The sequence below is a fragment of the Strix uralensis genome, chromosome 4 (genome assembly GCF_047716275.1).
Source record: "Strix uralensis isolate ZFMK-TIS-50842 chromosome 4, bStrUra1, whole genome shotgun sequence".
NCBI classification, from domain to species: domain Eukaryota; kingdom Metazoa; phylum Chordata; class Aves; order Strigiformes; family Strigidae; genus Strix; species Strix uralensis.
In genome coordinates, this window is record NC_133975.1 from 51,357,348 (window position 1) to 51,370,465 (window position 13,118).

At 42.6% G+C, this 13,118-nt stretch overlaps 1 protein-coding gene across 8 annotated transcripts in view; it reads right to left on the reverse strand.

Moving 5' to 3' along the window:
* Positions 1 to 13,118, reverse strand: part of FAM13A (family with sequence similarity 13 member A) — a 142,243-nt gene that overhangs the window by 110,399 nt on the left and 18,726 nt on the right. For all 8 annotated transcript variants that reach the window (XM_074866737.1, XM_074866736.1, XM_074866735.1 and 5 more), the window contains one exon: positions 2,091 to 2,250. In XM_074866737.1, coding sequence (XP_074722838.1) covers positions 2,091 to 2,250 — 160 coding nt within the window. The remainder of the gene's footprint in view (positions 1 to 2,090; positions 2,251 to 13,118) is intronic.

The window sequence follows — 13,118 nt, forward strand, 5'->3', positions numbered from 1 at the left end:
AAGGCATTTTTCTTTTATGACATGGATCAGCTAGCTCCTACTGTATGTAACAGTTCAGTGTAACTGGCAATCACTCTTCTCTACTGAATCTAATTTATTATTGCTTGCTCTTCTCTTCGAGGGCATCATCTCTAATTTATTATATAAATTGGCTAGGATAGGGGTTATCTGCAAGGATACAGGACAAGTAACCTCCCGGAACAGTATAAAGCAGCCTTTCAAAGAGCCACCTGACAAATTTCAACAAGCACTTCTTATGTAGCTTTGCTACATGAAGTTAGATGCTTGTATTTCTTGTGTTTGACTATGTGTCTTGGTTAAGCTAGAAAACTTCCCACCCAAATTAGATGGACAAGGAACAAGGTCTAATTTTTGCAGCTGACTGCCAGCAGAATTTGGAAGCCATCAACAAGATTGAAAGACATAAACACAATGTAAGCCCTTGTGTTCAGGCATGGCTCATTCCTCTCAGGCAGTCATCTGTCTCCTGAGGCAAAGAGATGGGCAACATTTTTCATCTAACTTGTGTAACTATATCTTTCAGGCTATTTTGTTGGAGTAAGTCTGGTTGTCGCCATGTACTTTGATAGCTCAGATCTCTGAACTGCTGTGGGAAATTTCCCAGGTCTCCACCTTTGTGTATTCCCAATTACTAGTAAGCCCTTAGAAGTGAAAGACTATCTTGGCTTTTGCAGCTGGCTGAGGCTTGAAGGAGGTGGACACATATCTGAAGTCTTTCCTCTGGGCTCTTTAAAGTACCGTGTCTTTTTACAATTACTTTCTTAACCTGTTTTTGTTATGGAAGTGACCATCAGCTCCTAAACATCACTCTCATCCGCCAGGCATAAAATTTCCATTACTCAGAAGTTACTGTGACTTCAGGGAGGACGCTGCAAGTTGTCATTCTATCTCCTTCCACAGAAGCATTTTAGGTGAATGCTAGTAACAGTTAAAAGACTAAACAGTTGAAGACTTCACTGATTCACCACATAAGAAAACCACCAACACTTCTAAAAGCAACTGGGTCCAACTCATACAGATAGCCCTGCAGTTCAGATTCAACGGACCCTTCTGCAATACACTGCAAAGGCAGAGATGTTTTCAGCTGATTTCACTTAATTGGCAGAACTTGGTCTCACACCAAACTTCTTGTTCTGTCAAGGTCAAAGACACTATATTTTTGTAACTTATTTTCTGAGAACTTCCATTCCAGCCAGTGAAGGCTACAGTGACTTTATCAGTGGGTACTTGCAAAAGCCTACCAAGGGAAGGCAGTAAGTAGTTCAACCCTCTCAAACTCAAGAACTCACACCTTGGAAGGGAGTAATTATCTGCACAGCTAACACACAAAAGGCAAACCATCCTCACGACCATTTCCTGCACAGACTTGAGGTTGCTTCCTGTAGGATGACGGCACAAGCCAGAATAAGGCACTTTTGGCTGCCCTACTTATTTTTGTTGACTTTTTCTCAATTCAGAATCCTTGGATGTTACACACACACCCTCTTCCCACCAAAGATATAATACTTCCATTATATTTCTTTTCATTTAACAGCTCCAATGTACTCTCTTCAAATAGTAACTACTATTTAATGCTTCTCTTCAACTGCATTCAGAAATGGCTGTTCTGAGTCAGAAGACATGATTTTTAAATTCAGGTACGTGTTTGAGACAAGCAGACTTCATACTGGCAAAGGCTAGAGACCTCATATTGTCCTAAAGTATGGAAGTTCATCATCACTGATGTACACCATAAACGATCACATGTCAGAAAGCTTGAATGCTTCCTAGAATTATTCTGCCTCCTTATTTAAACACATTTAAATTTTAGTGAATATATTTCCTCTATAAATAACAGTGAATAGCTAACAAAGAATAAAGATGTTTAACAGAATCAACTTCCAGACTAGTAATGAAAATTAGCCTATCAGCAGAATTGATTTGTAAACTGTATACCAATCAATAACACCAACTATTATTATAACAGTGCCTGCCACCCACTTACCTAAAAGATTTCAGAATTGAAGCCTGCAATAAGCCTGCATTATTGAATTCCTATAAGAAAATGATGAAATGTTAGAGATACTCACTTTTACCAAAATAATTCTTGCTAGCTCTTCACATACAGGCTTTTCTTCATCCTTCTTCAAACCTTCCAATTCAAACAAGCTATTGTAATTTTCCAGCATTTTTGTCATTATCTCATTGCAGATCTCCTGTTCTTTTATACCTTCAAATCCAGCGGGCACACTAAAATTGGACAGAACACAAAGCACAGTGTTACAGGTACTCAACACACAGAAGTTACTGCACAGAGTGTCTGTAACATTTCAGATGCGGATACAGGCTGGCTAGCAGGCACAGGAAGCTTTGTCTTGGAAAGGAGGACTGTGTCTATGGTGGTAACAACTACCATGGTTTGATTGCAGTTTTTCTTACCAGTACTGAATACCGCATCTGTTGGTCAAACTATCTACTCCACAGAACCTAGGTAGAGATCTAATTGAGACAACCACCAAATGAGATAGCACCAACTTTGCTAAAAAGTTGGGTTAATGACTGCAACACAGACAGCATAAGGCATTTAAATCTCTGAACTGTTAATGGGAAGAGTCAGATTCTTCCAAAAAGTGGTTTGTGATAACTTCAAAGGTATTCAAGAAGGATGGGTCAAAAAATTAAAAAACCCACATGCTGAGCAGAACACTAAAAGTGAAAGTTAAGCAAGAGCTTCACAGCTTCAGGTGACCCCATGCTGTACATCAGATTTCTTAACCTAATTTTTGAGTTGTCACTTCTTTTGAAAGTAGGCTTATCAGTCACAGAGCTTTTTAAAACATGGAGATGGAGGCTGCCTTCTGCAGAACAGCCTAAAAGACACATATAAAAAGAGATTCCTAACCTCCACTTTCTGGGAGAATAACCAGCTACTTGGCTGCAGAAGCAGCAACTTCTTGTTCTCTTGCAAAAGGCCCCTGTGCAGCCAGGAACTGCTTGCCACAGACCTTAAAGGCACATGCAAATGAAAAGGCAAGATACTGATTTAGAAGCAGTGTTGTATTCCAGTCTGTGCTCCTTTTCCTTCCTTATGTGTTTCACACAACTCTGTCATGTGGTAAAAAATTCATATTACTCACAACAGAGCACAAAATTCATTGAAGCATCTAATGATCATCTGCTGGAACACACACTTTCTGCATGTTTTATTGGACTTTGCTGCCCAAAGCTGACTTAAATTCTGTTTTAATGCAAAAGTATGATCTCCGAAGAATCTTTAGCAATTAAAATACTCCAATCATCCAGTGTTTATTTCCAGCAGACACACTCTCCTCTCAATAATCCACAAAGTGGTTGCACAGATGTGAATTTTCTAAGGACCTTATAAAATGGCAAAGACTGCAGATCAGGAGGCACAGAAAACACAGGAAAGATTTAAAGGGAAGAAGTAAGGAAGCAAAAACCAGAAACAAAAGAAGTCTCAAGTATTTTTTGACTGAGCACAACTAGTGGTTGTATGAGAGGAAAAAAGCAACCCAAATCCCCGAAGTTAAACAAATACAATCTGACCTATTTTACATGGATGTAACTTGAAAGTAAACCATTGTTTACTATAACCAGCAAATTAAAATTTACAAATAACTATCTACTATAAAACTGTAACTGTAGCTTACTGGGGTCAGATGTGCATTTCAACATGAAGGTTCTGAAAGCAGATGGTCCCAGGAACCTGCCATCAAAAGTGCCATTTGTAGAGGCTGCATGCTACCGATCCTTCTCAGTATTTTACTCTCTGCAGTACATCTACACATCAGCAGGGAGAGGATCCCACTGCAGCAGAATGCATCTTTGTAAACTCCAGAAGAGAATCTTTACTGCTGTCATTTCAATATTCAATACATGCTAGAGACACAGTACCTGAAGTTTAAAGGAATTGGCTTATTTTACACTGCAGAACATGGCCAACTGTAAATTGGGTCAGTCTCAGCTGACTGATTTCATTAGTGTGGACCCTGGCCTCACACTAAATAAAGAAAAAATGGGACAACTTCTTTTGATGGATGTGTATGTATACTTGGGCCAATTCACTTTAAAGAACGTCACGTATTCACTAAAAGATCGTAACTGGCCTGAATAAAAGAAAGGGTACATATGCAATAGGTCCATGCAACCATCCTGATTTAAAGAATCCCCCTTTCCATGCTAAATGATGTGCTCCAGAGCTGACACGGTGCAGAGGTTGCTTGATAATTCAGGCAAATCCTGACTGTTACCTTCATGAAGTGTTTCTCCAAAACAGCGTACCACTTAAATAAGCCTGTCACCCCTATGAAGCTCACTCCTAGTAAACGGACTGAAAATGTACTAGAGTGAGTTCAAGTCAAAATAAAGACTCCAGATAGCTTCAATGAGTTTTAGAGCAGAACTTTCACCTAAACCACATCTACTTGTAACTACAGCCAACACCTCCTTACTGGCAACAGCTAACACCAAAAAACTCCTCCTGGTTGAAAAACAGTTCAGCCTATAAAGCGTCCACAAAGCATACAAACAATATTTAAGTTCTTCACAATTCCACAGCTTTCTTGCGCTCCCCCTTCCCCACATTACTTTGTCAGTTAAACTTTATTAGATCAAATCTGTGAAAAATCTAACATCTTATTCCGAACAATTCTGTATGTGTATGGCAAGACGCACATGCAGAACACAAGACTAAAGCTCATGGTTTAGACCTTATCACCCCTCTCTGAATGTAACCAAGCAGACCAGCATGAACTGTTTTATTTTAATGGCAGTGTAACTTATTTTATCCATTGCCATCTGTCTGCCACTTAAACAAGCATATTTTACAAAGCTTCTCATTTATTTTTTCCTTTAATTGCTGTTATTAGACCTCCATCATGGCAGGGACTATTATGCTCTTTGAGCTACCCATGGTGATCTTTTCCTTGCAATAAATCTTCAGCTCAGCATATATGAGAAGTTTAGATTATAAGCACGCACCACCCTGCATATTTATACAAGTTAAAACCCATCTGTTGCCACACTGCATGATCCACCAGTCTGACTAGACTTTTTCTGAAAAATGTGTGTAAAAAAAGAATATCTTACTTTAGCTTTTCTTAGTCTGAGAAGTCGTGATATCTACAAATTTCACTTCAACTCACTAGAAAAACCCAGTCCTGTGAGAAGGTATTCTCTCACACTACCACTTTCATGATCTACACCCTACTCCTTGGAAAATTTTTAATATTCTTTTGTCAAGCCCTAATTAAAACATTAGAGTAAAACTGCTTTCATAGTCATGGTTCCTTTATGTCTAATTTGCATGTTAATTGGGCATTATAACTGTGTTGCTTTTAGAGTTAGACACACATCTTACTCCAGTTACAAAATCCTCAATGGTGGGACTTGGTCCCCCTATAGCCATGTATATACAAACTACTTCAATAGCAGCACCAGAAACAGCAAGCAGAATATCAGCTTCGCTACCAGAAACACATTTTCTAGAAGGGAGGCAGAAACCTGTAATTTCTGTGGTCATTTCTAGAAGAAAAAATGTTGATGGGTTCAGGTCTATCTTTGAGATTTGAGCTGGAAAACTCTGAGTTCTTGCAGTAGCTTGCAAAGTCATGAACAGATACATAGTGTGTCCTCCCACTTAGATTCCTCGGACACCCTGCCCTTCCTGCAGAGATGCTCAGAGTGATCTGCGTGCAAAACACCGTGGCTCCACATTAAGTATTTGAGAAAAATGTGCTTTGCCTAAACAAGGCACCAGCATTAATAGTATCTGACTCAGTCAAGCAGGGCCAAAGGCAAAGGTGCATTAGTACTACAAGTTTTACAGGATATTAAAGATTGAAATTATTGGTGAAGCCACTTTAAAGCAGAAAAAGCACTAATTCTCAAAATTAAAACATTACTTGGGAATACGATCAAGTTGTTAGCCCTTCATTTCAAAATATGACACCCAGCAGTATTTCACGCTTCTGCACAATGTCCTACCAGCACGCCTTGTCCCTGGCCCACCCACTGCAGCTCCATGTCACTCACGTCCATGCAGTCCCATGCTCATTTGTTCTTTAGGTTCTTCCAGACGACTTTAAGCCAAGAGTGTCTCCTTCCATGGGGATGCTCAAGAAACCTAGCCTCAGATGGGTTAAACCACATCAAAGCCATGTGTCACAACTCTTACTCACAACTAAAGTGACCTGAGGTCAGATTAACTCACTGTGGAAGAATTACTTACATTTCATGCGTTAGTTAAATGAATTTACCTCAGGGTCCCTGTAAACAAGCTGTAACAGGCTAAACACAGAGTGGGCTTATGAGACAGCAAATCTCCAGACACTACTGAGAGTGGTGCAGTAACACATCCAAACATGACTGCATCCGGCACAAGACAGGCATCACTACAAGGCTCTGTCACCACCCACCACACTTGAGAAACTTGCTTCAAGTGGAAACGAGGGCCAAGAGGACTTGGGATGTAGTCATCTACCTGTAATGAGCGGGACTGAGATCACTGAAGTGATTTCCCCAGGCAACAACTACTGACAGCTCCCTGTCACAACTGAGAACCAGTGATTTCCATGTGAAACAGTGCGTCTCATTACAAATTCCCAATAGCGTTCAACTCCACCCTGTCTGGGATGAAGAATGCACATTACCATTTCCTTAAGTGGCTTTGCAGAAGTAGCTTGCACTGAGGGCTATATGCTCTGCCTTCTCTGACTGCTACTTTTGCTGTTTGTACAGTACCTTTTGTAGAGGAGCATCACAAAGTCACTTTACCATTCTCCTAAGGGATCCCACAAGAAATGAAGGGACTCAGAGGACAGGGAACGCTACATGGGTTTGTTGTTTCTCTGGCCCTTGCAAAACATTTTCATTAGTACCTCAGATGCCCATGAACCCCTTAACAAGCACAACTGAAGATTTTGAGAGCAGAGCTGCAGTAATCTTAAAAGGTTACAACTTCAGGCAGTCTGCTCTGTCCCTCTAGACAGATGTTACTGTGTCTGTAACAGACCTCATGGCCACAAGTCGGCCCTGTACTTCAGCCAATGAAAGCAATTTGTCTTAACACACTGGACCACAAACCAGTGCAGCTGAAAACAGGCACATATTCATGTCTGCAGACTCTGCTGCAAGATCAGAGGCTAACAGGTAGCTAAATATACAGCAACATTAACTTGAGGCAGGTGTTCATCTCAGTGTGTGCGACTCATTTACATGCTCTGCATCATCTACAGACTTCTGTCTCACCAGTTTGGACCAAATGCAAGGACATATATCACTACTGAGATTTTACAGAAGTGTCCTAGCTTCTGAGGCACTGGAGAATCCCGTGAGGCATCTAACTGCCTACCTTTAAAAATCTGTTCCAGATTATCTTCTGTAACATCAGATTTAGGAGCCTAAGTCAACTCGGTAATTCCATCTCTGTCTACATTACTTGCAGTAGATACATAATACAAAATGCAGGTAATGCAGGTAACGCAAAGCAGTTAGAGTGAGGCTGCCACAAAGACTTTACTAACTGGCTTCATTTATAAGGAAAATCTTTTGCTCCAGCAAAAGCTCCATTTTTTATCAGGAAATTGCAGTGATAGTAGGCATCTTTGAAAATGCAACCTACACAAAGGGCAGTCCATAGCCTAATGCCCATTCACAAAGTACATCACTCATCTCCAAACACTTCTAACAGAGGCTTTTCAAAAGTGCTCCTTGTGATTGTATCTGAGCTGTATTGTTGAGCTGAAACACCATTTTGCTTTCCACATATTAGGAAAAAGTTCTTCACTAAAAAGGTGGCTAAGCACTGGAACAAGGTCCCCAGGAAAGATGTCATGGCCCCACAGATGTCTGTGTTCAAGAAGCATTTGGACAACATTCTTAGATACATGGTTTAACTTTTAGGTTGCCCTGTGTGGAGGCAGGAGTTGGACTCTATGATCTTCGTGGTTTCCTTCCACTCAGGATATTCTGCGATTCTGTGATTGTAGTTTTTCCTGTGAAACTCCTCCTCCACTTAAATTCTGGGTGTATGCTTTATTGCCAATCCTCAATCAAGATCAGAAGAAAGAACATCTTCAACCCAGAGCAGTATCTTATTTTCATTGAGTTTTTCAACCAAAAAAAACCCCACAAATCTCCCCCCCACCCCAAACCAACAAACAGAGCATTTCCTATGCTGGGTTGCATCAACAAGGGCATCACCAGCAGAGATAAAGAAGTCATCATCCCACTCTACTCAGCACTTGTCAGGCCACACCTGGAATAGTGTGGTCAGTTTTGGTCCCTGCTATACAAAAAAGATGTGGACGGGCTGGAGAGGGTCCAGAGGGCCACAAAGATGATCAAAGGACTAGGAAGCCTGCCATGTGAGGAAAGGCTGAGAGAATTGGGTTTGTTCAGCCTTGAGAAGGCTTAGGGGAGACCTTATCACCATGTTCCAGTATTTAAAGGGCGACTACAAAGATGGAGACTCCCTTTTCACATGGAAAAGATGAGGGGTAATGGGTACAAGTTACTCCTGGGGAGATTCCGATGGGACACAAGAGGAAAATTTTTCACAATGAGAACAATCAGCCACTGGAATAATCTCCCCAGGGAAGTGGCAGTTTCCCCAGTAACAGACACTTTTAAGATTTAGCCAGACAGGGTGCTGGGCCATCTTGCCTAGACCATGCAGAAAGGTTGGACCAGATGATCCTTGAGGTCCCCTCCAACCTGGTATCCTATGATTCTATTTCATTCAAGAGATGAAATAGGAGATATCATAACACCTGACACTGGACAGATCATAACTTTCTCAACTGAAATTTTAACAGGTGGGTGTTCACTAGGAGAATGGAAGACTTGAGATGGAATTTGGCCAGAACACACCTCCACTTATGAAGAGAGCAAGTCATCTTTAGCAATCTTCAGTTTATTTTACATATAGGCCATTCAGTGGACTCCAGATGACAAATCTGAGTACACAACAGAAAAGAAACAGGAGAAGAAAACATAAAAATGTATCACAGAAAGGCTTGGCAATATAGTACCTTACACACTTCCCAAAGAGAAGGCAAGCACTCCTGAGTATTTAATATGGATGAGAACATTTATGGCCTTCCTATATTACGCTTGATGCTTGAAACTTGCATTATAGGCTGCAGCATACTGAATTCTTACGAAAAACAATTCCTTTACCTTGCTGGCAAATGCAGTATTTAAAATCTATATAAACCCTGTAAGAAAGGTTATGTTGCATGTTCCAATTTGCAATAATAAATGTTAGAACAACAATTTTCAGTACTCACTTTGACCCCAATCTTGGACGCACATTTGTTTTTAAGACTGATGCAGGACTGGGACTGCACTGCCTGAAAAAAAAGTCCACTGACATAGTGTTTCAAAGGCCAATATTACTCACTGAGGAGTTCTAGTTCAGCTCCTCTGCTTTCACTTCAGCTTCATATATCCAATCTGTGCAGGCTCCAAGGCTGCTAGAAACCAAGGTAAGACATTCATGCAGAACTGAGCTCAGATTTTAATTCTTAGAAATACAGCAACACACTGGAAATATTTTTGAATCTCTGAAATACCTACAGCTACCCCACATATGATCTACATCTTCTCTATACCTTAAGACAATCTACCTTTTCTCCATACCTAATGCGTTCTTGTACAACCTTTCAGGCAACTTCTGTTACATCATACAGAAATAACTGCATCTAACTCCAGCATTTTAACTGGATACCTGCATTTGCCAGCCACTTTTGGGGGGATGGAGCAATCACTCACAACATGCTTAACTCCGTTGGAATGAAACAAAGTCAGGTTAGTGAGGGTTTGAATGATGGAGGCCACACACAGAGAGATCATTCTTTGAGAGTGAGCTGTAAAAAGGGATCCTCTTCTTACTCTAACTGGTAGACCTCATGTCTCTTACCATCCCAGCCAAAGGACAGGATGAGTGCAGCAGCCCCTCTGATACCCAGCTCCAAGAGAGCAGAGAGGAGAGAAAACCCAGCTGGTCCTCTTCTTCCTCTTCAGCACAAGTTGTGAGAGCGAGCAAAGGCCACAACTAAGGCTACAGCAATACATGAGCTGAAATTCAGGTCAACGGACAATAACTTCCTCCAAGAGTAACCATGCTGCAATTGTTAATACTCTACACAGATTAGCTCAGTGACAGAAAAGACAACTATATTCCTATACCCTCATGTTTGCTGTTCCTCAAGGGCTGTATCTCCTCTTTGTGAACAGAGAAGGACTGGTGGATGATGTGACGGTTGGAGGCCGACTAGGGCACAGCAATCATGAAATAATAGAGTTCTCTATTCTTAGGGACGCCAGGAGAGGGCTAAGCAGAACTGATATCCTGGACTTCCATAGGGCTGACTTTGTCTTGTTTGGGCACCTGCTTGACAGGATCCCTTGGGAGACGGTCCTGAAGGGTATAGGGGTCCAGGAAGGCTGGACACTCTTTAAGAAGGAAGTGTTAATGGCTCAGGAGCAGGCTGTCCCCAGGTGCTGTAAGAGAAGCTGGTGACAGAGAAGACCACCCTGGCTGAACAGGGAGCTTTGGCTGCAACTCAGGGAGAAAAGGAGAGTTTACAGCCTTTGGAAGAAGGGGCTAGCCACTCACAGTGATTACAAAGATGCTGTGAGGCTATGCAGGGCAGAAATGAGGAGGTCTAAAGCCCAGCTAGAAATTAATCTGGCTTCAGCAATCGAGGACAAGAAATGTTTCTATAAGTATGTCAGTAGCAAAAGAAAGACCAGGGAGAGCTTCCATCCCCTGCTAGACACAGGAGGAAACATGGTAACAAGTGATGAGGAAAAGGCTGAGGTGCTTAATGCCTTCTTTGCCTCAGTCTTTAATAGAAAGACTAGTTGTATTGAGGGAATCCAGCCTCCTCAGCCAGAAGACAGAGAGTGGGAGAACGACCCCCCCACAATCCAGGAGGAGATAGTCAGTGACCTACTGCATCACACAGACACACACAAGTCTATGGGACCGGATGGGATACACCCGAGGGTGCTGAAGGAGCTGGCTGGGGTGCTCGCCAAGCTGCTTTCCATCATTTACCAGCAGTCCTGGCTGAGCAGGGAGGTCCCGACAGATTGGAAATTGGCCAATGTGACGCCCATCTATAAGAAGGGTTGGAAGGATGATCTGGGAAATTACAGACCTGCCAGCTTGACTTTGGTGCCCAGGAAGCTGATGGAGCAGCTCATCCTGAGTACCATCACACAACACATGCGGGACAACCAGATGATCAGGCCCAGTCAGCATGGGTTTATGAAAGGCAGGTCCTGCTTGACAAACCTGATCTCCTACGACAGGGCCACCTGCTTATTGGATGAGGGAAAGGCTGTGGATGTTGTCTACCTTGACTTTAGTAAGGCCTTTGACACCATTTTCCACAGCATCCTCCTGGCGAAACTGGCTGCTCGTGGCTTGGATGGGCACACGCTTTGCTGGGTAAAAAACTGGCTGGATGGCCGGGCCCAAAGAGTTGTGGTGAACGGAGTTAAATCCAGTTGGTGGCCGGTCACCAGTGGTGTCCCCCAGCGCTCGGTTTTGGGGCTGCTCCTGTTTAACATCTTTATTGATGATCTAGATGAGGGGATCAAGTGCACCCTCAGTAAGTTTGCAGATGACACCAAGTTGGGTGGGAGTGTTGATCTGCTCGAGGGTAGGGAGGCTCTGCAGAGAGATCTGGACAGGCTGGAGCGATGGGCTAAGGCCAACTGTAGGAGTTTCAATAAGGTCAAATGCCGGCTGCTGCACTTGGGCCACAACAACCCCCAGCAGGGCTACAGGCTTGGGGAGGAGTGGCTGGAGAGCTGCCAGTCAGAGAGGGACCTGGGGGTGTTGACTGACAGCCGGCTGAACATGAGCCAGCAGTGTACCCAGGTGGCCAAGAAGGCCAATGGAATCCTGGCTTGTATCAGAAATAGCGTGGCCAGCAGGGACAGGGAAGTGATCTTACCCCTGTACTCGGCACTGGTGAGGCCGCATCTCGATGACTGTGTTGAGTTTTGGGCCCCTCGCTACAAAAAGGACATCGAATTACTCGAGCGTGTCCAGAGAAGGGCAACAAAGCTGGTGAAGGGTCTGGAGCACATGTCGTACGAGGAGCGGCTGAGGGAACTGGGGTTGTTTAGTCTGGAGAAGAGGAGGCTGAGGGCAGACCTCATTGCCCTCTACAACTACCTGAAAGGAGGTTGCAGAGAGCTGGGATGAGTCTCTTTAACCAAGTAACAAGCGATAGGACAAGAGGGAATGGCCTCAGGTTGCACCAGGTAAGGTTTAGACTGGATATTAGGAAGCATTTCTTTACAGAACAGGTTGTTAGGTGTTGGAATGGGCTGCCCAGGGAGGTGGTGAAGTCCCCATCTCTGGAGGTGTTTAGGAGTCGGGTTGACATAGCACTGAGGGATCTGGTGTAGTTGGGAACTGTTAATGTTGGGTTGATGGTTGGACTGGATGATCTTCAAGATCTTTTCCAACCTAGACAATTCTGTGATTCTGTATGTGTCTGCATACTTGGCCTTTGGCTTCCATCTCAATAAATATGAACAACCCAAGTTGGAAGAAAACAGTACATTACATCTCAAATCTCAACCTTCTGAGCTGTTCGACCTTGCCCTTTACATTTTCCTATATCTTACATCACAATTCATTACAAGGAATGCAAATAGCTGTTTTCTCCCCTCTTCTATGCATTAGAAATACAGACAGCACAAGATAACCTTTCATTAGAAAAGCACTAGTGCAGTTTGTCAAACAGTAAGTAAGGAAGCAGGGGAAGCAGTAGATAAGATAAAAGTAATAAGGGTTGAAAGTTTAGGAGAGGAGATAAATTACAGCGAACACGACGTAGAAAAATAGAATGAGATGAAGAGAATTAAAATGATGTCTCAATGTCTAGAAAGTGGTCCAACAATGAGATTTATTCAATTGTTAAACAGCTTCAGTTATGGAGTAGGAGATAATATGTTTAAATAGCTAAAAATGTCACTAAAAATACCTTGTAGAAAGCAATCCTTCACTATCAGCAGATGGGCTTTATCTTCTCTGACACTATGCATTAACTACACAGACTCCGACATTG